Consider the following 27,397-nt stretch of genomic DNA (forward strand, 5'->3'; position numbering starts at 1 on the left):
ATTGACTTAAATGGGAGCTGGAGAAGGTCTATTGAGAGTTTCTACCAACAATAAAAGGAGAGAGAGAGAGAGAGAGAGAGAGAGAGAGAGGGGATAAAAAAAAAAATGTTGCCCCAGGGGTCTGTACTGGGACCAGTCCTATTCAACATATTCATAAATGATCTGAAAAAAGGGGCAAACAGTGATGTAGAAAAATTTGCAGATGATACAAAACTACTCAAGATACTTAAGTCCCAGGCAGACTGCGAAGAGCTACAAAAAGATCTCTCAAAACTGAGTGACTGGGCAACAAAATGGCAGATGAAATTCAGTGTTGATAAATACATACAAAGTAATGCACATTGGAAAACATAATTCCAACTATACATATAAAATGATGGGGTCTAAGTAGCTGTTACCACTCAAGAAAGATCTTGGAGTCATCGTGGATAGTTCTCTGAAATCATCCACTCAATGTGCAGAAGCAGTCAAAAAAGCAAACAGAATGTTGGGAATCATTAAGAAAGGGATAGATAATAAGACAGAAAATATCATATTGCCTCTATATAAATCCATAGTACGCCCACATCTTGAATACTGCGTGCAGATGTGGTCTCTCCATCTCAAAAAAGATATATTGGAATTGGAAAAGGTTCAGAAAAGGGCAACAAAAATGATTAGGGGTATGGAACAGCTTTCAAATGAGGAGAGATTAATAAAGACTGGGACTTCACAGCTTGGAAGAGAGACGACTAAGGGGGATATGATAGAGGTCTATAAAATCATGACTGGTGTGGAGAAAGTAAATAAGGAAATGTTATTTACTCCTGCTCAAAACACAAGAACTAGGGGTCAACCAAATGAAATTAATAGGCAGCAGGTTTAAAACAAACAAAAGGAAGTATTTCTTCACACAACGCAATGCACAGTCAACCTGTGGAACTCTTTGCCAGAGGATGTTGTGAAGGCCAAGACTATAACAGGGTTCAAAAAAGAACTAGATAAATTCATGGAGGATAGGTCCATCAATGGCTATTAGCCAGGATGGGTAGGGATGGTGTACGTAGCCTCTGTTTGCCAGAAGCTGGAAATGGGCGACAGGGACTGGATCACTTGATTACTTATGTTTGGTCTGACCCAGTTTGGCCGTTCTTATGTTCTTAGAAAAAGACCATACTAAGTCCCAGATGTTTTGATTTTTTAATCAAATCAACAGGTCCTACAAAGTGCTATCTTTTTCGGATCAATTTTCATATTTTAACACTACGTGCCAATTAACATGAACATTTATTTTAGAATGAGAATAGTAAAATACCCAACCATTGTTGAAACCTTATAAGCAAATTGTACCAGTCCTCCTTCTCCATGCTGCCCAGGAAGCCTCATTCCAGCACTATTTTTAAAATAAATTTTTTGGAAAAAACAAAACAAAAAAGTCCACCAGGGGAGGGATAGCCTGCTAAACCCAGGGTTGAGAGTTCAATCCTTGAGGGGGCCATTTAGGGATCTAGGGGCAAAAATCTGTCTGGGAATTAGTCCTGGGGTGAGCCGGGGGTTGGACTAGATGACCTCCTGAAGTCCCTTCCAACCCTGATATTCTAGGATTCTACGATAGCTTGTGGGAGGTCAAGTAAGTTACTTTGAAAAATCATATGGCTCAGATTTGAGAGACTTTTGAACTACACTTGAGATATAAAGCTGCAATACTGTACTACACACTTAAATGCCACTTGTTTGACCCTCCTCCTCCAAGCCCATTATGGTTTGGTTCCATTCTCCAGTGGTGTTTTGTGGTAGCTATGATGTCAGAGCACGGGACATGTGGTTGCCACAACAGAGTGGAAACAGGCCAACTGATTTATGAGGACTTGTATTGACAAAACCAAAAGTTTTTGATTCACTTGTATGATGAATGGCCCTTTTATCTTCTCCACATGGGGAATTCAGCATGTAACCTTACATTTAAATAGTTACATTTATCTGAAGGTCAGTACTCAGCTCCCTTCAAGGGAAGAGGTAACTAATTCAAGAAGTTATGTTAAATTTGATATTCCGTTAAGCAAATCACATTTTCCTCAATGTTCAATAGCAAGATATTCAATTACTCAATTTTGTACACCTAGATCTGTAACAACGTGGCTCTAAATTACCACAAACTATTAACTGAAACAGTAACAGCAAAAGGTGTAGGCCAGGAGTTCTCAAACTGGGGGTCAGAACCCCTCAGGGGGTCATGAGGTTACATGGGGGGGTCGTGAGCTGTCAACCTCCACCCCAAACCGCGCTTTGCCTCCAGCATTTATAATGGTGTTAAATATATTTAAAAAGTGTTTTTAATTTATGAAGGGGGTTGCACTAAGGGATCACCAGTTAAAAAAAAAGCTTGAGAGCCACTGGTATAGGCCCTTAAATATTTATTTAATTACTTAAAGTAGTACATAGAACTATATATTTAGTTCAAATCCTATAAGCTTTACATATGTAATGAACAGAGGGCAGACACGCATTACATAAAAACCATCTTAAGTCTAGCATTTTAATTTCTTTAGTCACCTTCCACATTAAATATTTTCAGAAATATTCTAGGACACATATGAAGCTATAGCAACATCCGCAACTAAATGCATGGTCGTATGCAACATAAAACTAAATGCTATTTCTTCCCCTACTCCAACTATAGAGCTTGGGAAAGGGAGAGGGAGATGTGCAGTTTGTATTTCTGTAATAAGAGTTTGTTAAAGAGAAAGCAGTCATGAAGGAATACAAGCTCCTAAACATCATTTGAATCCAGCTGCAAACAACGCAGCAGTGTGTTACCCAAAAAGGCTGGTCAAAACATTACTCCGAGTGAATAAATATGTTCTTGATATGGTAAATTCAGCACAGGATAATCTACCTTTAAAAGAATCACACCAATCAATTTAGAAGTGTCCTTTGGAGGGCAATTTTGATAGTGTATTGACCACCACACTTACGTTAAGTCTCAATCATGTAATATTACATAATGAAGATTCAATACTGAAGATTAGTGTTCTTATGTTTTAGTATAGTACCTCTTCTTCTGATATAGCATCAGAAACTGTTTCCCCATTAAATACTTATATAACTCGCGTTTAAAAGAATAATGTAAGACTGTATAAACAAACAGTAAGATCTTCCCCCCCATAGACTATGTGCCAACATAATTATGTAATACAATGCGCAAGGTTTATATACCCCAGATGGAACTCATTAAGGCCAAGTTTTTTTTTTGTTTTTTTTTTAACCTAATGGTTTATCTGGAATTTTGAAATCACCAAGAACTGCACTTGAAATTACACAAACACACTGAAATAAGTAGATCTGTTCTAATTCATCCTGCATTATTTCAATGCAAGTCTGTGCATCCTATTTCTATTTATCTTACACTGATTCCTCCCCACACCGCAAGTTAAGGGCACTTATTTGTGACAGTCAATCCAATTAAACTTTTCATTGCAATGCATTGTTACAAATAAGCCACATCCACTGTTGGCAAAAAAAGATGCTACTCCATTAAAATTGATGCATAAACACAATTTTAAGTGGCAAGAAGATTGGAAAAATATAAATAGGAAAATATTTTGAAGGAACCATGGATACTGTTCCCTAACTAAAGATCTAGACAGAAGCCCAGTTTTAAGCACCACTGAGATCCACAAACTCCCTGCTTGGCTGCCGCTTAACCCCATAAGCACCTACATTTTGACTGTAAAAGTTCTCTAGCATCTAAGTTTCTGCCTCTGAGCATATGCATTGCTGCATCCCTCTACACATCAGGATACCTAAGCCCCAGTGTAATTTTCAAACCAGAGGAAGACAGACACTCCTCCTCCTGATTGATATGCAGGCCTCAACCTGGTAGGCCAGCTTGGAGCATGCCTATTGGATTGTGCCCCATTCAAAATACTGGCAGCACTGCAGTCTCCCATATACAACTTTAGCCCAGCGGTTAGAGCACTTACCAGGTATGTGGGGGAGAGCAGTTTAATCCCCTTCCTTCACCTGGCCCGATGAGAAAGGATTTGAACATGGATCTCTAGCCTCTCAGGAAAGTACCTTAATGACCAGGCTATCGGACATTTTTGTGTAGGCCTCTCTTGCTGAAGCTGTTGTTCCACTTTGGAGAAATACTTAAAAAAAAGAGTCATTGGGCCAGAGAAAGAGAGAATGACTCTATAGCCTAGTGTGTACAGCACCCACATGAGGGATGGAGGGGAAGACACGTGGATTCAAGTCCCTCTGTTCCAATGACAAATTATCCAAAGTGGAACAGCTTCAACAAGACAGACTGAGGGATCCATCCATCAGAATATTCCATAGCCCAGTGGTTAAGGCACTTTCCCTGAGAAGTGGGAGACCCCTGTTCAAATCATCTTCCCATCAAGCAGAAGGGGGTAGGGATTAGAACTTGGGTCTCCCACATGCCACGAGAGTCCTCTAACAGCTGGGCTAAAATGTTTAAGGTAGACACCTCCATCTCCTCCATTTCTTGCTCTAATGGTTTAGACAACTAAGTTGTCTGACTCTAAGGCCATGTCTTCACTACAGAGCTAACCTGGCGCTGCTGCAATCGAAGATTTAGCGGGTCTAGTCAAGATGTGCTAAATTAATGGGAGAGCGCACTCCTGTCGATTTCCGTACTCCACTTCCCAAGAAGAGTAAGGTAAGTCAGCGGGAGAACATCTCTTGTAGACACCGCTGTAAGTGGATCTAGCTATGTTGACTTCAGTTACGTTATTCAGATCGATTTACCACAGTAGCGTAGACCTGGCCTTAGAGAGGGATTCCTGGTTGTGGATTGCAAGCAGACATAGGTACTTCCCTGCAACCCAGATTTAGATGCCTAACTCCATGAGAGGGGCAGAGACTACAACTCATCCCTCTTGTCAGTATCTGCTATTGGCTATCTTAGGGTAGGTCTACACTTACCCGGTAGTTCGGCGGCGAGCGATCGAACTTCTGGGTTCGACTTATCGCGTCTTGTCTGGACGCAATAAGTCGAACCCGGAAGTGCTCGCCGTCGACTGCGGTACTCCAGCTAGACAAGAGGAGTACCGCGGAGTCGACGGGGGAGCCTGCCTGCCGCGTGTGGACCGAGGTAAGTTCGAACTAAGGTACTTCGAACTTCAGCTACGTTATTCACGTAGCTGAAGTTGCGTACCTTAGTTCGAATTAGGGGGTTAGTGTAGACCTGGCCTTAGGCTGCTTCCTACCTCCTGTGCTGGCTTTTGAGGATCCCATTCTCAAGTCCCTATCTCCTCCCATTCACTATACAGAGAGTCTAGGCACTTAACTCAGGCTTTGTTGATCCCCTTGTTCCATTGATTTTATAGGTGCCTAAAACTAGGTGTTACAACACTGAGCATTGCAACACCTATGTCCCATTGTAGTTCTGGGCCTGAGAAACCAATTGATGCATGAACCCTAAAAATTGAGCAATAAGAGAAAAGGATATTTTAAAATTGCAGAGGACGTGCCAATAAAATTGACAAGGAAGATATTCAAATTTTGCTACCTCTTAAATGGGCTCATGACCTCTTTGCACAATAGGCTACACCAGTTGGAACAAACATTCATGTTCAGTCTAAAGGCAAAAATTGTGATTGAACGAGGCAGGGAATAAATATAAAAAAACATTTGTATATTTGATTTTAATTACTGTAACTTAAATAATCGCGCATTACCCTAAGTTTCTTACCTGTGGGGAGGGAAGGAACTTTATAATTTGTATTATTAATGAACAAGGTACAAACAAAACTAAGCCTAACTATTACAAACCGCTTCTATATTATGATGGGTGTGCCAATACAAGGGACTTAAGAAGGTATTAAAGTGCTGTTATGACATCTTTAAATAATTTATTCTCAGCTTTTGCCCTTTTTGAAGCACGGATTCAGCCTCACGTGTATGTCTTAGACCATAGAAAGAAACTAACATATTTGCTCTGTCTACCTTAAGTTCTTATATGGCACCCATTACTGTGGTATATGAGCACCTCACAATATAGCCACACTCTTAAAAGGGAAACCAGAATACTAGTGGTAGCAAATGCATTACAAGCATTTTTTCATTTGTTTGTTTTAATCAATCAAAATCTGATTTCTAGACGCTAACTTGACTCCTCAGAGTCTGGTTAGAAGGGGCTGGGCACATCGACGTGGAAATATTCTTTGCTCCTTAGAATGTCTTTTATGCTATCTCTGTCTATCTGCGTCTATGGAGACTCATTTACTTCCACTCTGGAAGGAGTTGCATCCAGCCCTCCTTAGCTGGAAACAGTTTTTGCCCAAGGCAGGAATCAAAGGGGCGGAGGGAAACAGCAAGGATTTTGGGGTGCAAGAGGACCTCACTCCAAATCCAGACAAATACCTAAACTGATCTGCTAATTAAGTGATGAGTGAACAACAAAACGTTATTAAAATCAGGTCAATTACATTTCCGAGATGTCAAAAACAGAGGAGGGAGCAATGATGCATGTTTTTCCATCACTGCCATCAAAAAGTGCAAGGAAAGAGTTAAGATTTGGTAATTAGTCTTAGTCTCCCTTAAAAAAAGGGAAGGGAGTCTGCTACTTTTGAACGGTATTACACTGACATTCCAGGAGACCATCAATAAAACAAATACACCATGGGCAGAGCAAGTTTCCTCACACTGCTGTCAGTGTGCCTTGACCTGAAGAAACAGACCTCTAGGGATGAGTGTGGTTTATTCTCTATACCCATTTAATCCTTTAACTCTCTACTGAGACTGCCATCAAGAGTGACAATTAGTGTCAGTTTCGATGGTTTCTTTTGTAGTATGTCCACTAGGAACTGAACGAAGACCACTCATTCTTTCATGTATGCCACCAAACAAACAGCTTCTGAATATCTAACAGCTTTCAATCACTACGTATCTTGTCTTGGGTTTGAACCAGCAATTTAGAAGTGAAAGGCCAGGAATCCCATTACCAATCTCTCAGACCAGCAGTTCTCAACTGGGGGTCTCGGGCCCCCTTTGGGGCCGTGAACAGGTTTCAGGGGGTCCACCAAGCAGGGTCACCATTAGACTCACTGGGACCCAGGGTAGAAAGCTGAAGCCGGAGCCCTTCCGCAGCAGGGCTGAAACCGAACCCCACGCCCAAACAACTTAGCTTCATTGGGCCTCCTCCTTTGGCATGGGGCCACCGGCAATTGCCCTGCTTGATACCCTCTAAAGCTGGCTCTGGCTTTTATATGCCGAAACAGTTGTTGTGGCACAGGTGGGCTGTGGAATTTTTATAGCATGTTGGGGGGGCCTCAGAAAGAAAAAGGTTGACAACCCCTGTCTTAGACCACATGGATTATTCCAACTTCACCCCAAACACTTCTATTTCCTGGTTCTAGGAGGAACTCCTACTTTAATCCTAAAGCATTAAAAAAAAAACAATGCTTTTACTACATTGTTCACTCTAGTGACAAACAATACAAAACTCAGCCACTTTTATAGCTTATCATAAAATTTTTAAATTCTATTTCCTATCACAACTAAATGGCCTCTTCTACAGCAGGGGTTCTCAACCTTTGTGTTTCTGAGCCCCCTCCCCCTCAAACATGCTATAAAAACTCCACTGCCCGCTTATGTCACAACAGTTTTTCTGCATATAAAAGCCAGGACCAGCATTAGTGGGTAGCAAACAGGGCAACTGCCCGGGGCCCCATGTCATAGAGGGCACTGTGAAGCGAAATTGCTCAGGCTTCAATTTCAGCCTCGAGTAGCAGGGCTTGGCGCCCCGGGCTACAGCCCCATGCAGCAGGACTTCTGCTTTCTGTCACGGGCCCCAGAAAGTCTAATGCCGTTCCTGCTTGATGGACCCCCTGAAACCTGCTCACGGCGCCCTCCTGGTTGAGAACCACTATTCTACAGTGACACCCTATCATTTTGCCAAAACACAGTACAGTTGTTTTACATGACTTTACACACCATTAGCATATGGCTACCAGATCATAATCACTGTCTGATTTATTACAAACTGTAAATTAAAAACAAAAACAAAAAACAAACCACACCTTGCTTCAATTGCACTTGTAAAATGAGAGTTTAAAAATACATTGAGTCATGCTCTATCTTTGCTTATGGTATGGAGATAAGTGTGATTTATAATGAATTTTTATTAAGGACTACAAGCTTGAGAAGAAGACTTCTCATAACGGAGATAAAAGGAGGGTTAGTTCAGAGCTTAAGAAATGGTTTACAAATAAATTATTGGAATAAGATTTATACATTATATAGTAGTTACCCTTTTAAAAATAATCCGTTTGATAAAAATATTTTATCAAAGATACCACTGTACCAACTGGAAACTAATATTTCCTTAATTCTAAGGCTCTGAGTTTGCTTCTCAAGGTACAAATAATCAGAACTCTATATTTAATAACATAACGTACCACTGAAGCATGCAAAGTTGCCACATACCATATAATTGAATGCACAATGAAAATACTGCCTTAAGACAGAATAGCTAGAATACAAAAGAGATTCTAGAAATATAGGCATTAGAAGGAATAATCTAACAATAACATTAGCATTTCACTAAGAGACACTGGAAGGTGTTTCACTAAAAAAAGGTGAGCGCTCAAAGAAATGTGCATATCTACCTTTTCCCTAACACCACTGACTCCATCAATCCTGCCCCCACCATACTGTCCCCAAAATACAACCCCCCCACACAAAACAACAAGTGAAAGAGTTTGTTCAGCAATCCAGAAGGAATAAGGCTTACTCTGAAACCAGGAAATCACTGGGTTCTTTTCAGGAATTTTACGAAGCAGCTTGAAGAGTAATGGAGTAGATCACAGTTTATACAGTAGTTTGATTAAAAACATGTTTCCCCTATTTCCTTATGGAGTTTAAATTAGATGTGCATGAGAAACTGATCCAGACTCTACTTCACAGGAGATATTGCGAGTAGCTTAGGGAAATTAGTTTACTGTGCTTTAGAAGTAAAAACAGTGTTATCCTTAATTGCCACAAACTACATTATTGAAAATTGATTTCTTATTTTTCAGGCACTTATTCAAGAGCCCAGATTTGAAATAAAACTTTGAAATAAAAACTTTATGGTGATCCATTGGTTTAATTTCAGCTTTGTTTCAGGTAGGAGAAGACACTCCTTCAACCACACTTTCACGTGGATGATAGGAACCCAATATTTCAGTTGGTTTTGTGACAGCATCTCTTAACTGCTTTGATAGCTGAAGGAAATAAATCAAATGCAAAACCTATTTCAAGTAATCAATTCACTGTTCTTTTGATTTTCCTCTTATGCCTCCACCTTAAAGACAACAATTTGCTCTCTTTCTCCTTCCTCACAACCCATTACTTATCTCTAAATCTTCTCCATACCTTTGTTTCAGACTCTGCTCAGTTTATATTTGGCTGATTCACACACTTCCCTTCTCTCTTTTCTGGTTACCTTTCTCCTATTATACTCTCACCTCCCCCAACATCACACTTGCACAGATACTCCAGCACATGGTGCTCAACCACAGGACTGTTTTTATGGTTTTTGGGGTAGCCAGTGACCCAATTCTTGTTAACTAATTTAAAATAAAGGGGATGGAGGTTGGAGAAGGAAGAGCAGGAAGGAAATCACAATGACAAAAACCTCAGCTTTATTTACTGGATTTGTATACTCGTGGAAGGTTATTTCAGAGAAAGAAATCTGAGATTAGCATGGAGTCTAAGGATACGTCTCCATTCAGGGCCGGATCTAGCCTTTGTGCCGCCCCAAGCGGCGAAGCAGGAAAAAAAAAAAAGCCAATCGGCAGCACTTTGGCAGCAGCTCAATTGCGCTGCTTCATTCTTCTGCGGCAATTCGGCGGCGGGTCCTTCGCTTCCTCTCTTCCTCTTCGGCGGCACTTCAAAGAGGAACAGAGGGATCCGCCACCGAAGACCTGGACGTGCCACCCCTTTCCATTGGCCGCCCCAAGCACCTGCTTCCTTCCCTAGTGCCGGCCCTACTACGCTGCATTTTAAAATCCACATCAGCAAATCTCAGAGCCCAGATCTACAGACTTGGGCTCACAGAGATCACACTACAGCACTAAAGCCAGTTCTGTACATGTTGTGGGTCAGGCAAGGAAGACCACCCCCTCCCTGGGCTCCACTAGCCCAAGCTGCAGCTTCTACACTGCTGTTTTTAGTGTTAGAGTGCCAGCCCAAGTTTGCAGACCTGGGCTCTTACACTCTGCCATGGGTTTGAAAATGTAGTGTAGACATATCCTAAAGGGCCTCAAAATTCAAAGAACCAAGATCTACAGGCTCCATAACCTTTAATGTAGTGTCACAGAGTTTGGGTCAACATTTGCACTTCTAATATTTCTACTTGTTTGTGTGAGCCAGAACAAAATCAAGATCATGCTGCAGTGCTAGAAGAGAAAGACACAGCTAGAAGTAGTAAAAATGTACGTCACTGAACTAGGCAAAAACTACTACATAGGAGGAGCATATATTGTAAATTGAATAATAAGATGCTATTGTTGTGGAGTTAGTTTTTTGACCATAGCTACACTAACAATTTGTGACTGTCTCCATCTCCCTATTAAACCTTAGCTGCAGATTTCCTAGTTTTGTTATCAAGGTCACGGACATTGCAACCCACATAAACAAGGTTTGAAAGAAACATTCCCCTGCTTTATGCTACTTCAAATATTTGGATAGAGAAGTATGTCCAACCACCAAATTAGCAGTGGAAGTTGGGGGAGGATTTTTAAACAATGATTTGGGCATAGTCTAGTGTAATATCTGATACATCATTTGCGGAACAACTGCATTCTACCCTTGCAGGAGAACAGACTTCACCTGATGGCTCTGTACCTCTAAATACTATGATTCTAAAATCTCTAAAACAACTGGAATAGTATGTAAAACCAGCTGAAATTTTACACAGTCAAATACCGTGCATCACTGTATCAATTATTACAAATTCTGTGTTCAGTGTGTCAGGTCTGGGACACCTTTTGTATTTATAACACTGCATGTACCCATTAATTGTCAGGAAGTGAGTATATTTATAGAAATTTAACATTACTATAACTATTCATTTGTCTCAGTTTATATTTTGAAGAAACTGACCAGGCTACAGTCACATTTTAAAAGGGTTCCCCTTAGCTGTGTTATTAACACCATGTTCCTGACCTGAATACAAAAAAAATTAAAAATCTGTTATTTCTGCTATGTTCCTACTCTTTGCAATTCACTTAAAGTATATTTTTAGTTCCACACACCAGCACAATGTTTGGGTTTAAATAATTAGTGAAAACATTTCTATTTAATATAAGATTTAGTAACATTTTGAAAGATTTCTAGTTTTAGGTCCAAGCTACTTGATAACAGCAAGTGGGTAATAGCCTATTTTGACAAATTACATTCTTACTCAGCTATAATGAACCTGGGACACTTCTTAGCTGCTCCTCAACATTCTCTGATTTAGACATTTTTGCAAAATGCTTTAGAATTAATGAAACAGCTTATGTTTAAAGTGCTTTTAATGGAAACAGTCATAACAAATGTAATCAGCGAGTGTCAAACTGTACCCAAGGCTCATTTTGGAGAGAGATATCAATACAACATATGACCAGACAACTGAATGTTTTAATTTGAGGAAGTATATTTTTGGCCAAGTCGACAAAATTAAGAGAGGCGCTTTTTAAAAATAATGCATTATTTATGCTGGATATCCAATAGAAGGGGACTTCTAATGGTTTTTGAAGAGATAAAAAAATAAAATGGCTTTAAAAATGTACTAAATGCTCAAAAATAAAAAAATCCAACAAAAACAAAAAACCTAGGACGAAGAGAAGGAAGCCTTCAGCATGTGTTAAAGAAGTGTCAGATTGGAAGTTCTGTTTATTCACAAAAAAATTCCTTGGCTATACTACAAATACCACTTTGGATTACCGGAATTGAACATCTTAAAAATCTAATTTGTTTTATCACTAGATCTACTCTTGACAAAGACAGTGACATGAAAAAAAGGTAATAAAGCAGAGTAGTTAGTTTCATTTTTGTTTATAACGGATATCTGGAAAATTTTACTTGTAGGCTCTTGGGCACCATGTTGCAATGTTTGGGTTGCAACCACTAATGGAGAATGTTCATTTTAAATGTTTCCATTGGAATTATTAAAAAATAAAATTAACTCATGGAAACACTGGCCTTCAGTTTGACAAAAAGCTTAGTTTTTACATAGCTGTAGGGCCAATTTAGCTTCACAGGGTCCCTTTAACTTCAAAAGGCGACTTTTCATCATCTTGCAGCCCTGTTTTTGCTGGCTACTATTTGGTGCAACCTCACAGCATGTGTTCTGTTGGTGATATCACACTCAGTATAGAACCCCATTGTAAACAAAGCGTGTTCTTATATACAATAATGCTTTAGTGTCTAAAAATTTAGGGTTTGCAATATAGATATTTAAAAAAAGTCTTTGAAGCCCGTGAAATAGTAATCAGAAAATACTTAGTTATGGGCCTGCTTCAGTGCACAGCAGAGTCCTTGTAGAGTAGGACATCACCAGCAGAACACATGCAGTAGTGTCACCAACTAAAAGCCAACAAAAAGAAAAATGCAAGATATGTTAAATGTAATGCCCCCATTTCTTTGGTAATTTGGCACATTACATTTAAGTCTTTTTAATTTTTATATTCCAAAACAATCTCCGCAAGTCATCTTTTGTCTTCAAATTCTTTATAAAAAGATCTATTGGAAATGTAGGAGAAAAAAAATCAGTTATAAAGCTGTTATGGGTTCTAGACAGCGCATCTACAAGCAAATTTTAATCAAGACAGAGGATACATTATAATAAAATTCTTGTACCAAGATCACAATCACAGTTCACTGAATCAAGTTTAAAGTAATAATAAAAATCTTTCCAAAAAAAGGTCCCTATAAAAAGTGAGATCTTGCGTCTATTACGAACTTTTTAAACAGTAGAATTTCTAAGCCAATGACTTGCAATGAATGGCAGATTCAACAGCGATGGGCATTTAAGAAAAAACAAACCTTAATTTTCCATATCAACATATCAAATATTCATAAAATTCAAGAGCTGAATGATTAGAGACAAAGGAGAACCCTTAAACAGGTAACTAATTTGCACACACACACACATTATATATATATATATATATATATATATATATATATATATATATATATATATATATATATATATATATATATATATATATGTATACACACACACACACACACACACACACACGCAAATTATATATATGCCATTCAGTGCCTTTGATTCTTTAGCCTGTGGGGTTGTCTATTATGACAGCTAAGCCCCCATCTATACTTTCCAACTCATCTGCAGAACTATCACTACTAGATGACACCTCCCCAAACTAGGTTTCCTTCTAATTATGCATCAAGACTGTATGTGATAATTACAGCACTTACCGTCACTTACACATTGCTAAATAGCATGTGATCCTTCCCTTGTATTACAGCAAGCACATGAAAAGTAGCTATTTGTCCCTTATTAAAGAGGTGAAGGAAGGAAGGAAACTACAGTACTTATCCTATATTTGAAATACAGCGAAGGCTGGGAGAGAAGAAGGTTAGGTGTAAAACAACCCAAACAAAAACACAGCATCCCAGCTGAATTAAGTTCTTGACAACACTGAAAAGTGAAACCCTCTGTTTAGGCAAAGGTTTGGCTAAACACATCACATTCCACATCCAAAAACAAAAACTACCATGATAGGAAGATCAGAGCTCACAATGCTTCTTTCCCAGATTCTCTCTCTCTATAACCCTGCCATAACACTTGGTAACCTACCCATTGATGACAATGGGTATCACCAATAGGGAAGTTTCCTGTTCTAGAGGATGCTTTTGATAACCCTTAACTACCGCAACAGATACTCATGAGCATGGATAGCTTACTAATGAAATTAGATGCCTCCCCTCCCCCTGCATCAATAACTCAAACCCAAGCTCCCTGTTAGACAGCACAGAATGCTATCCATTTAAGATTCTAATATTCTTTAGCCTACCTCTAGCAATTCAAGACCAAACAACAACAATTTGACAAACTGTTCTTCATTCAGACCCACTGTGCTTTGTTACCATTTTAAGCCACACTGTAAGAGCATATATTTAACATCATCACACAAAGTAAACATTCATAAAGGTAGTACAAACTTAAGGATAGAATGCCACTGAAAGTTATGGAGATATCCTATTTGGAATTTCTCCACAAACTCTTAAGGATTCTGAATATGGAAGAGTGATCATGCACAGATTAAATGTAAACATCTTAAAACATGTTGAGGTTATAGATGCACATAAACAAGTTATGTTGTGATTCTCACCGAAATTGTGGTTCAGTCCCCATGTGGATAAGCAGTAGTGTGTGTACTGGAGGGAGATGAAGCCTTACTAGCAAAAGGTTAAAACCAGAAATTCCCTTCCACATGAACCCTTGTGTCTTGTCTCCCATCTATAGAATACCTCCTATCAGAAAGCACTGCCCTTCTCCAAACAGACTGCAGAGCTCCAAACTTTGGACACCTCTCCCCCACCATAGGATCAGCAGGAGAAACTTCACTCTTATCCTCATAGCTGCTCAGTACTGAAAAGCTACACTCAAATGTTCTTCCCTCCCCCCACAAGCTACCAGGAGAGGAGGTTGGGAAGAAGACACAATTGTTTCCTTCCTGTACCACATAAGGATTTTTTGGGTTTAGTGTCATCAGGGAAGTGAGTTCCCTTCCTCCAAAGTTGTGTGTTGTGTTTTCTTTTAATAAATAAAAGATTATGATATAGCACATGACAGCTCTGGTTGCTGAAAGGAAATAAAGTTATTTTCTAATTAGTGCATTTAATCTTTAACAAAGATGAAGTATTAGTTTCCCTTATTTTTAGAAAGAGGGACTGCAATTGAAATAAAGGTGCAATGTGAAATTGAACTGTATTTTCATATGTTTATGTGGTCAACATGTAATTCACATAAACATGGAATGTCTATTTAATTAAAATGCATCTGTCTTGATTACAAAAATGCACAGCTGCAAATATGTGCCTGTGTGTATTACAAGCACCATGTCTTGGTACTCACAAAGTTTAGTGGAAAGTTATATACTCCATATGTAGAAAAGGAGTTCAGTTATTTCTAAAACTAAAAAAATTGCATTCAAACACATTAAAGGTACTTGCCTTCATTAAGAATTAAGTGCTTAGCACATTTGAAGTTTCAGATTAATTTGTTTGAGTTGTCAGAGTGCAAAGATGCATACGAGATTGTAAAAAACATGAAAGAGGTGTTTTTTTCATATGGATAGCTGAAAAACAACCAAATGGGATTATATACCTCTCATGTCTGCCCACTATTCCCCCAAAGTTACATATAGATTGTATTAGCAGAAAAAAAAATCAATCTCAGGAAAAAGAGTGCCCCTCAACCATAATTATATACATTTGCGATCACTAATAAATCTATTTTAGATCAGACAATTCTGTTACTGATATTTATTCATTGAATCCAAAACACGATATATATATAAAAAAAATTAACTGGCACAAAGATATTTGTTACCATATCCTTAATTATTTCTTTTTTTGGGGGGTGGGGGGGGAAGAATATGTGCTTCTGAAACAACAGAAAGGCAAAAAAGGACACCTGGAAGAGAGATGATGAACAAAAGGTCTTCTAAAGTCACTGAAAATCTACAACATAGCTAATTAGGTTCCAGCTTCTAACACAATAGTGGGTGTACCATGGTCTGTTATCAAGTATATAGCCAAGGGCACCAGACAATACAACCCCACATTCAATTTAATTACAGCCCATGGCTTTTGCAGAAGTGGTGTGTTTCAAAGGGTTTAAGCACTCATTTATTTCTAGACCTACATGAAATAAGGCAGCTCACTGTCATACAGACTCACCAATTAGACTGAACAGTTTCTGATCTCTTGCTCTCTGGAAGGAGAACAGTGGGCAACGAGAAGCCTTTTACAGCACAATCCCACAAGCTTTTTAAAAAGCTTTCAGCTTCCTGTAACATTAAAAGTTTGTGCATTTCAGCTTTGATGTTCATAGAACAAGAGTACTGACTTAATCATTTCAGATTCTGTAGAATACTAAAAAAAGCTTTGTCGATGCAACACTCCAGTCATGATGCTCTTTTCTTTCCTTGATTGTATCAAAAAGGTCATCTGTCTGATTTATACGAAATTGATTTCTTGTTGCTTCTTATCAAAGTCTTCTGAAGGCTTGCCCCATGAAAGTCTACAATAGTTCATTTTGACCAAATGGCATGATGCAAGTAGCAGAAAAGCCTGGTCAACTCCTCATCAGTAACTCATACTTTTAACAGGGCTGTTGATTAAATTGCAGTTAACTCACGTGATTAACTAAAAAAAATTAATCACTATTAATCGCACTGTTAAACAATAGAATACCAACTGAAATGTATTAAATATTTTTGGATGTTTTTCTACATTTTCAAATATATCTATTTAAATTACAACACAATACAAAGTGTGTAGTGCTCACTTTATATTATTTTTGATTACAAATACTTGCACTGTAAAAAATGATAAACAAAATAAATAGTATTTTTCAATTCAGCTCCTACAAGTCCTGCAGTGCAATCTCAATCATGAAAGTGCAACCTACAAATGTAGGGTTTTTTTGTTATAGAACTGCACTCAAAAACAATGTAAAACTGTAGAGCCTACAAATCCACTCAGTCCTACTTCTTGTTCAGCCAATCGCTAAGAGAAACATGCGTCTGACGAAGTGGGTATTCACCCACGAAAGCTTATGCTTCAATACGTCTGTTAGTCTATAAGGTGCCACAGGACTCTGTCGCTTTTTACAGATCCAGACTAACAAGGCTAGCCGTCTGATAAGAGAAACAAGTTTGTTTACATTTACGGGAGATAATACTGCCCACTTAATTAGTCACCTGAAAGTGAAAAAAAAAATGCATTAAATAAATTTGTGACTGAACTCCTTAGGGGAGAATTGTATATCCCCTGCAAGTAAAACCGAGCATTCTGCCATATATTCCATGTTATAGCAGTCTTGGATGATGACCCAGCACATGTTGTTCGTTTTACAACACACTTTCACTGCAAATTTGACAAAAACGCAAAGAAGATACCAATGTGAGATTTCTAAAGACAGCTACAGCACTCGACCCAAGATTTAAGAATCTGAAGTGCCTTCCAAAATCTGAGAGGGACAACGTGTGGAGCATGCTTTTAGAAGTCTTAAAAGAGCAACATTTTGATGCGGAAATTACAGAACCCAAACCACCAAAAAAGAAAATCAACCTTCTGCTGGTGGCATCTGACTCAGATGATGAACATGAACTCTCTCTCTCTCTCACCCACCCCCCACTTGTTATTTGCCAATCACTCTTCACCCTGTTTTTGTGTTCCTGCCTTTGAAGCATGAGTCTTTTTTTATTTTTGGGGGGGGGGAGGGGGGAGATATTAAAGTAGTGCCTGGAGTCCCAGTCCCATTGTGCTACACACTATATGAACATATACCAAAGCAAGAGCCCTGCTCTGAAGAGTCTACATTCTAAGTAACTTTGTCATATATGCTTGTACAGCACCAAGCACTAGGCTTTGGTTTTACTATGGTACAAACACAAATTTTAAAGCAAACAGAATTATTTTTCCAGTTTTATAGTAATGTTATATTTCTAGTTTCAAGAATTAAACCAAGCAGAAAAGGTTGTACCGCAAAACGAACCAAAACTCCAGACAGTCTTATCAGCTGTGTCTGCTGCATACTTAAGGAGATAAAGTACTTTTTTTTCCCCCACCTCTTGCCTTTTCAAAACTTGAAATCAGAACCAGCTTTCTAATTCTGTCAGCATATGGCTTTTCTTTGAAGCATTTAAGGCAATGAAAACTCACATGCTCTGTAACAGAAAGCTGGCCCTGGTTTCAACTTCGAAAGCCTGAGAAACACTTGCAACATAGAGTGATGACAAATGCAAACACTGCTCATGCTTTAACTATTTTAAGTTTGGTAGGTATATATTTTGATATTTATGGAATTCTTCAGAAGTACCTAGAACACAATTATGCTACAGAACCACCATAGCAGAAGCTTTTTCTGAAACAATGGGTAATTTTTTTCCCCCTGGCAGAAGCCGGTCTGTTTTCTTAGACTTATTTTTGGCTATTATAACTGTACTAAGTTCCGTATGTATCAAGTCTATAAATCTCAACAGCTACCACATTACAACATCAAAAGCTTAAAAACTTCAGCTATTATTCATCTTTCAATAATACTAGATATGAACAACGGCTAAATTACATCCCTCTGTCATCAACTTCAGCTGAAGTACTGTTGTTAGTGGCAGGAAAATTGCTACGCTTCAGAGCAAATAAGGACTGAAGGGAAGGTGGTAGCACGATGGTGCAGTACTGTATGTTTAAAATATACTGTATAATGTCTCTCAGGACTGCAACCTAAAGCAATAGCTGGATCAAAATGTGTCAAGATGAACACTTAATGTACCTTTCCCTGGCTCAGGAGGAGGCTTCTACAGCAGTTCTGCAAACAGAGCTAAAAGACATCTCAGGGTTAAGAAGAAAGATGAAGCAGCAATGATAATCCATAAAATCAATACCCTTCTCAAACTCTCAACTAAATAAATTAAATAAATCCAGTTTAATACTTTTGTTTCACTCCTCTCTTATAACTTGCTTAAAGTCACTAACGCTATGAAAAATGTACATATACACAGGTGTAAACACACTATGTAACCCAGTTTTCATGGTGGGCCAGATTCTGCCACTTATTCACACTGAGTCGTTCCTTATGCCATTAGGGAGGCAGAATCTGTCCCTTTATGAATAAACTCATAATAGAGGTCAATAAAAACACCAGTCTGCAATTGTCAAGTTGACAAATATTACTGATTTCTTGATAACAATGGACTTCAGTATCACACCGCTTGAGGAGATCTACTCAGTTAATAAGGCCTAGAAAGTCTTTTTTATAAGCAATAACGATGAAGGGCCAGGGCATTTCCTGGGGATTAATGACCAGCTGGGAGAGCTGATGGCTTGAAGCAATGCCTCGGGCCATTAACCCAAGCCAGTCATTAATTTCCCCAGGAAATGCCCTGGACCTTGATCATTATAGCTATATTATTCAAAAGGTAGCTAAAGGAGAAAAAGTTTAACATTGATTTTCTATTTAAAAATGGGGGGAAAAAAATCTATCCTACATTTATAAAGCAAAGATATTTTCATTCTGTGATATGTCCCATAAGGAAAAAAAATGCACTTCTGTTCCAACTGATGCTGGAATGAGCAGTTAACTTCCCCCAAGTATCAGTAAAGATTTAAATTAATCAGTTTTGTAAAGAAAGCAAAATGAGTCTTTTCTTCAGAAGAGAGTGTGTAGTTTGTTCACCATTAAATGAGCTAAACAAGGATGAATTGAATGTTCCCATATAATTACATCAAAATTCATGCTAACATTGTCACTGAGTGCTCATTTTCTTTCTTGATAAGGTCAAGAAAGAAAACATCCTGTGTCTCTTAAAATCTACTTTATATATTTCTGTCTTAATAGCCTTGCTTTTTGTCTGCAATTGTCATTGGTATTAAAAAAAAATAATAATAATAACAGAGCACTTAAACTTCTCCTTAGGTAAACTTTATGTAAGCATTATAATAAGTAGTAGAAATTTCAAGGTAAGGCCTGGTATCAAACCATACAGTATTATGACTCAAGGAGAACTACATTAACTAAGACGAATAAAGTGGCCCATCTTGATAAAAGTAAAAGTGTGTTTATTCATACACATCTGTCTGTCAAGCCTTATTCCCTTTGTCTCTTCCTTACTCACGTACACAGAGCTATTCTAAACTAAAATACCTTTAAAGTTTTAAAATCTCTTTCCAAGTCATAAGCCAATGAATGGGTAAGTTTATGGTTAAAAATATAGTGAATAGAGTTAGCTTATATCTGAAATAATAAGCTAGAACAAAAACACTATCTGCTTATAATCAACCCTCTAAGCTATTCAAAGACACCAGATATACACAGCAGGAGATCAAACTACAGTACTGCACTCAGTAACCAAAACCCCCATTAGTAAGGAGAGGTCACATGTATTTTAGACAACATAAATACTATAATTCACAGAAAGATTCTTTTTTCAATTAGCCTTCAGGCTAGTTGATTAGCTGGCAAACTGTTTGAAAGGGTCAGTTTGTCCAGAACTGGTATATCCACTTTGGAAACCACTCAGGCATGTCATATACCTGTGTTCACTGAACAGTGCTCTTTCAGGCCTATGACAGATGATTATTGCTTGACCACCAGAATGTCAGAGGGTTTTTTGTAATCACCTACTGCAGCTAGCATTAAAAGTATTGCCCGAAACACGGAGTGCAACATAACTGAAGAAAGTTTTACAGATTTAGTTAGAATGAATTCCTATTTCCAACTCAACAGTAAGTGTTCTTCAGTATCTCTTTTAATTAAGTGTCCTAAGGTAACTTTGGGTTTAAACACACCAAATAAATAAAATAAATAAATAAACGGTAAAGGATTGGGGGAAGGGTGCATGTGTGCAGGTGGAAAGGTTGTTGATGCATACACCAAGACCTATACCTATTCAATGTTTTTGACAAGGCTACTTTGCTTATATGAAACATACCTACCCAATCTGATCTCATTCCACAGCTACACTATGGCTAACTCAAGGAATTATGCTGTTACTATATATTTTGACATTATAGGACACGGTCTATTTTGATGCAATGATAACTAATGCAACTGTGCAAATAAAGCCAATTTACTTTTTTTAAAGAATGGTTGCCAGGAAACAGAGCTATTTTAATAAATACACAAGATGAATGCAATTGTCAATTAACTCTCTTGAGAACTTCTACAGTTTAAAATTACACCCTCCTTACTAAGGTGTAATTGAGTATTTTCTTGGCTGTTTCCTGCATTTATGAGGTTATTTAAACAACTCATTAGCACATCAAGAACACCATGCATGCTAATTATCTTTCAAATTCTTATTTAATATTTTGACTTTATTTACATAACTCACTTCTACTGTAAAAAGAAAACAGGAGCCTGCACAGTCCATTTACTAATCCTATTGTTCTGGGAACACAATTCTAAACTTTTGCTTAGCAGTGATTTGGGATTTCATACTTCCTTCTTCTCACAAACAAAGTGATTAACACTAAGCTTGCTCTAAGTCACAGAGAGCCCAAACTTGCAGCCAACACCAGTGCAGTTACTTAGAGAGCTCCGGGGGGGCGGGGGGAGGGAGGGAGAAAGCACGGAAGTTTAGTAACTTGCAACAAGACTATTTCATGCCTGTACAGTGAGACTTGCACTAGAGGGCCAAAGAGGCAGCAGCTGCCTGTCTGAAGTGTGGCCGCTCTGGGACTGCTCCCAGGGTGTGCACTGTGCTTTGGTCCTTGCAAAGGGGTCTGGTGTTGGCTGGAGCAGGCGGGGGAGGGTTTGGGAAGCGAAGAGGGGGTTGTGTATAGAGATGGGTCGGGTTTTCTTGTTACCTGTGTGGGGGAAACAATAGCAGGTGAAACTACTGTGGGTGAGTTGGTGCTTCTGTGCCCATTGGCTTCGGGGAGGAGGAGAGGCAGGGGGTCGTGTTTCACTGACACCACCACCACGGAGGCAGCGGCAGTAGCAGCGTCCAGGGGCTCGGCGGGACGGAGGCAGAGTCTTTTGGGGGACGAGGAGGGGCCGCAAGCATCCCCCCCGGCCACGGCCGCCCCAGTGTACACCGCCTCGTAGAGGGAGCGCTTGACCGGGGTCACAGCGGCCGCTTCTGCCTTCACGTGGGGGACGTCGCTGTCTTTGGGGAGGATGTAGGTGTTGGCTGGGGCGGGCGGGGGCCGGTGCCGGTGCCCGCCGTTGAGGATGGCCTGGGCGGCGGGGTAGCAGCCCCCTGCCGCCCCGGCGGGGTGCGGGTGGTGCCCGCCCAGCTTGGTGCCGATGCCGGCGATGCTGTTGAGGGTGGCGATGGAGACGGCGCCGATGCAGTGATTGGTGTAGGTCTTGGAGAGCTTGGCCGCCTTGGAGAGCATCTGCATGCGGGTGCCCAGCAGGTTCTTGCCGATGGCCTTGTTCTCGTACCAGGTGACATCGCCCTCGCTGCAGTGGTCCCGCGGCCGCTGGAAGAAGGCCTTGCAGAGCGGGTTGCGCTTGGCCAGGTACTTGACGAAGCTGGAGTAGGGGCAGAACTCGGTGCCCGTCTCGTACATGCGGGGCAGGTTCTCCTCGTCGCTGCTCTCCGCCCGCTTCTTGCTCCAAGAGGAGGAGCGCGACTTGTGGTAGGGCCCCAGGGACTTGAAGTAGACGAACTTGCGGCCGTCCTCGTCCATGGCCAGCCCGAAGGAGTCCTCCTCCAGCTCGCGCTGGTTCTCGCGGCCCCGCGTGCAAAAGTACATGCAGGTCTCGAACCAGACCTTGTTGAGCAGCCCGAAGGGGCTCTGCGTGCTGAACACGCTGCAGGTGTACAGCTTGCGAAGGTCCGCCCGCGTGATGGCTTGTTTCTGCACCACCGGCCCCGCGCCCTGCTCCTCCAGCTTGCGGATCACCGCCGCCAGCGTCAGGTTGGCGGCGCGCAGCTCCGGGTCCTTGGTCAGGTCCAGGGTGCGGCAGTAGGGCGGCTCGTTGAGGTAGCGGTTGAGGGAGCTGCGGATGCTGATGAGCGAGGACTTGGAGTAGAGCTGGCCGCTCTTGGAGCGGGCCTCGGCGTAGAAGGAGCGCAGCACCCGGCACAGCGCCCCCTTGTCCATGGTCTCGAAGTCCGGGCTCTGGGACTTCTCGCTCAGGTACTCCCGGAAGATGCGCACCGCGTAGCGGGTGGCCAGCCGGGTGTTCTCGCTCAGCCGGGCCCGCTCGGGGCGCTGCAGCAGCAGGTCGGTCTCCGGGTCCGAGTCCTCCGCGCCCCGGGCGCTAGCGGGGACTGGGGCGCCCCCAACTGCTGCTGCCCCGATGCCGCCGCCACAGCCGCCTCCAAGGCGGCCGCCACCGCCGCCGCAAGAGGAGTCCAGCCCGCCGCTGCCCCGGTCCATACTGATCATAAGGACCGGCTCGGGCTCCAGCGGCTCCTCCTCGCCGTCCCACTCCAGCCCCATTTCCTCCTCCTCCTCCTCTTCCTCCTCGTCCAGTAGCAGGAGCCCCCCATCGGCGCCGTCCTCCTCGTCCCCCGTTATCTGCACCTCCTGGATCTCATCGTCGTCCTCCCCGTCCTCGTCCTCCCCCGCGCTGCAGTAGTGGTGGGGGCGGTGGGTGCCGCCGCGGCCCGGCGGCCGGTCCCCCCCATTGTTCTCCCCGCCGCCGCTGCCGGTGTTCCAGTCGCCGCCGCTGCCAGGCATTCTCGCCATATTGCCGTCTCCCTGCCAGTCCTCGGGCAGGGCGCATGCGCTATATTGGACCGCAGCGCTGGAGAGCTTTTGTGTTTAATGACCTTCAGCTACCGGGAGGCAAAGCTGGGCTCTTAAAGGGGCCGCGCGCTCCCAGCGGCGGCGGGGGCTGTCGCGCGGCGGGAGAAGGAAGGGAGAGCGCGGCGAGGCATGCGGCGGTGCGCGGTAGGGGGGGACGCCAGCGGAGCGAGCGCCGGCCTCAGCACCCAGGCTGCGGGAGCTACTTACCCTCACTCCCTGCCGGCCAGCCCGCGGGCTCTAAGTGATGCCTGGCGAGCAGCACAGCGGCCCCCCGCCCCTCATCGCCCCCCAGAGCCCGGGGATCCCGCCCCGTGCTGGGCGCTGGACCAGCCTCTCGAGCGGGTAAGGAAGGGAGAGCGCGGGGCAGCCCGTTCCCCCCGGCCCCGCGGTGCAGCGAGAGCGGCAGCAGGTGAGACACAGGGGCGCAGGCACCGCACACGGGCGGCTCGGCTCCTCCCTACCTCGCCGCTCTACCAAGCCCCCAGCAGCAGCGTGTAACTCACTCTCGGACTCCGGCAGGAGTGAAACTTCGTGTCATCACTTCAGCCTGGCTCCCCGTTACCCTCGGTGCCGCTTCGGCCCAGGCTCCTTGACACTACAGCGGCCGGGGAGTAGAGGCCCGGCTGTCTAGGCAGTAGGTACAAGTCCCGCTCAAAGTCCTTTCCTAGACCGATCTGCTCTCCCCCCACTGCTAGCTAAAAACCGACTCGCAGCCTTGCTGTGTCGGGCTTTGCAAACAGCCCGCTTGTTTCCTGCCTTGTTGTTAAGAAACCAGCAAGTAGCACAGGAAGCCGCCGGGGCTAGGAAAACCCACACAACACTCCGCAGGCAACGAGGCAGTCCAGATCTATCCGGACCGCTGGGACAGGCAGCTGCACATACGCAAAGCGCCGCGCTAGCTTTGCTGAGCACAGGCACCAACATTTTCCTAGACTGCAGCTTTGCAAAAAGCCTTAAACTTATTTTTAGCTTCATCATTTTAAAACTAGATCCCACCGTGGCAAAATCCAACAGTTTGGAACCCTCTAAGCAGCTCCGAGTCATGCTCCGTTTCCCATGTCTATCATTCGTTTCCTTCTGATGGCATTCTGAAGATTTCACAAACTTATCTCCGTGTTATTCTGATCATTTTCCTCCCTTCCTCTCACTTTTTTCCTACATTGTAAGCTTTCAAAAACTTAGTCAAAGCAGCACGAAAACATACGCAGCGTCTTCTTTTTACAACTCTCCCCCCTCCCCCCCAAACAATATAGAAAGGAAGTGATCAGAAACTTTAAACACCATCACTACTTAATATCACAAATCTGGCTAGATTGATTGAGGTTTACTCGGTGCTTTTGCTCCTCCCCTATCCTCCTCACTGACCAAAATACTCTTTCCCCACCCTTTTCTGTAGTTGGTGTATTTTCAGCTAGAACAAAGGTGGGAAGGAATCATGTGAAGACACAGACCAGTCAGAACAGGTACCAGAATACCCCAGCTATGATTAATAGTTAAAAGGGGAGTCTGTGGATATTGTGATCCACAAAAGGTGATGGAAAGTTATTGACATTCCCCAAGTGAATTTTGTTTTTATAATAAGGGGTTGGTTGTAGAGCAATTTTGTTAAACTGGATCACCTCTTTCCGAGATGGCACAAATGTCACAAAGAACCCATAACACATTTTAACTCTAATAATAAGTTTCATTTGTTTTAAAATGCCCACCTCAGTCTATTTGCAAGAGTCTATCACCCTGTTGGCTTACCATTAATAATCCTCTCTTTTATAAACAGGTAATGTCTGGAGCCATGGTAGGGGGCAGTTTATATGGAGTTCAGTTCTGCAGTACAATGATCCATAAAAACTATGGATGAATAATACAAAGCTAGTCTAAGAGGGAAAATTTGAAGGGGGGAGTGCACATTCTTTAGTAATCTTATTGGAGCATGTGAAAGAATGATAGCAATCCTACCTCTCTTGAGAAGAAGGCCTCTGCTTCTATCTATATATGGCTCACCTATAAGTAACTACAGTATAAAGTGTGATCATATTTTGACAAGGGACTTGGTAAAAGCAGGATCTGGAGGGTTCTACATGTAGTGTGTCAATTTCCAGATCAGAAGTTCTGAGTTTACAGGTGTGTGTTTTTGTTTGTTTGTTTGTTTTTAAACCTACCAGCTTTGAAAGCCAAGATGGTGTTTTGTGTGTGCTTCACCACCAGAAAGAGTCAGTAGGCCAAATGATGCTTCCAATTACAGTTGTGCATGTGTATCGCCTTCACTTGGGCTGCATAGATAAAACAGAGGGCATAATTTGAACAAAATGGAGATCCTATTGTAGGGCTACCTGTCTGTCTTAGTTAACAGTTCTGTTGATCAGTCACACACAAAAAAATCTATTTTTTTCTTATGCTGCCATGTTTTTGCAGTAATGAGTGGAAAAATTAAAATAAATAAAAACAAAGAAACTGAATACTCAGAGAAAGCAGATCTGCCTAATAAAGTTTTGCCATTTTTGGTCACTTTTTAGACTACAAATTCACTTTTACAGCCTTTTTAGCCTTGGTTCTATTTCACTGCATGTAACATGCATTTATATTAGAAAATTACTGTGGGATGAGGGCTCCCCCCAAAAAAGATTACCATTATTATATTCTCAGAACAGAACTCTCTTTATGCTCAATGGAAAGCTGATTTTCAGAGCACCCTCCCAAAATAAAAAAATAAATTATTTGCACCTCCACTAACAGGTTAGTTACACCCATGTATGGCACAGTTCAGTTTATATTTCATCAGTAAGAATTTTCTAACTCCATTCAGCTAAATATTTGTAGGCAAAGCTTGATATTTCTCACTATACTATGAAGTTCAAATAGGATAGCATGTTCCTGATATAGATTCAGATTCAATACAAATTTAAGTTCCTCCTCCACTCCACCTCTAGTACTGTGGGAGTTTTGTTGGCTGTTGAACAGTTTGCGGCTATTTTTTGTCAGACAGGTGATTTCTTGATATAGTTTTATAAACTGAAATAAATATTTGCCCTACGCTGCTACTATGGGCAGTCATTGCACCTGAAATCAATCTTAATTGCAAAATTGATGGTTGGTGATTAAAGCGGGTATACTAATCTGTAGGAAATTCTTTAATGCTGAGAACCAAGGACTTTTACTCTTTAAGCCTTCTAGAACAATTTTCAGTTTAGGTAATCCATATGAGTCACAGACCAGACAGCCAGTTATTTTACACAAGGCTAAGCTTCAGTTCAGTATAGCCACTCGAGGAGGAACATATACATGAAGCTCACCCAAGCGATAGCACTCTTTCTGCTGCACTAAAATTATTAACGGTAATTGCAATAGAGACAAATTAGTATGTAGAATTGATGTACAAATTTTAGAACAGGATTAGACAAATTTGAAATAAGCACAACATGATGCTTCAGAAAAAGTGCTCAACTACCATGCCCAAAATATAATTGAAAGGAGTATTGTGTTACACCAGAGTAATTACACAGGAGTCAAAGAAGTTACTGTGCTTGCACTAATGCAACTGAGCAGAGTATTAAAGGCAGTCATCATATAGGGAGATTTTTTTTTTTCTATCCAAATAATCTCCTGATGGAAAGTTATTTGTATCATCTTCTATTTGCAGCCCAGTCCTGAGCCAGAATCTACGAGACTGTACACAGAGGAGGACTTTAAGTCAGAACAGACATTTACAAAGCTGAGAGACTATGCTGTGGATAAGACCTGAAAGACAATGAGAAATTCTTCACCTTCGGAAAAAAAAAAAAATCAATCTCAAGGGCTAGTGATCTGTGAGTGTCTTAGAGTTTATTTCTAAATGTAATTCCCATATGCGCTAAAAACGATTAGCTAATTAACAATTGACTTCCATTTTTAAAAAAATGTTGCTTTTATTGTATAGGAGGATCACAGAAAACATGAACGCATGTATCTAAAA

The 27,397-nt window shown here is 41.3% G+C and overlaps 1 protein-coding gene and 1 long non-coding RNA gene across 9 annotated transcripts in view; one reads left to right on the forward strand and one right to left on the reverse strand.

Moving 5' to 3' along the window:
* KCTD1 (potassium channel tetramerization domain containing 1) overlaps positions 1-27,397 on the reverse strand; it is a 137,657-nt gene that overhangs the window by 61,254 nt on the left and 49,006 nt on the right. For 2 of the 8 annotated variants that reach the window (XR_010598835.1, XM_008168583.4), the window contains exon 1: positions 21,553-23,867. The exons of 3 other annotated variants lie outside the window; for them this stretch is intronic. Coding sequence is in view for 2 of the 5 variants with exons in the window: in XM_008168583.4 (XP_008166805.3) it covers positions 21,553-23,391 (1,839 nt within the window). In the remaining 3 variants the exon portion in view is untranslated. Of the gene's footprint in view, positions 1-21,552; positions 23,868-23,954; positions 24,096-24,447; positions 27,088-27,397 lie in introns of those variants that run through there. 3 more of the 8 variants (XM_065585406.1, XM_065585410.1, XM_065585411.1) reach the window with 3 other exon arrangements.
* Positions 23,950-27,278, forward strand: LOC101952083 (uncharacterized). Its single transcript, XR_010598836.1, has 3 exons — positions 23,950-24,089; positions 24,848-24,914; positions 27,086-27,278. It is a non-coding gene; the product is annotated as an uncharacterized LOC101952083 (long non-coding RNA).

Source organism: Chrysemys picta, chromosome 2 (genome assembly GCF_011386835.1).
Source record: "Chrysemys picta bellii isolate R12L10 chromosome 2, ASM1138683v2, whole genome shotgun sequence".
Taxonomy (NCBI): Eukaryota; Metazoa; Chordata; order Testudines; family Emydidae; genus Chrysemys; species Chrysemys picta.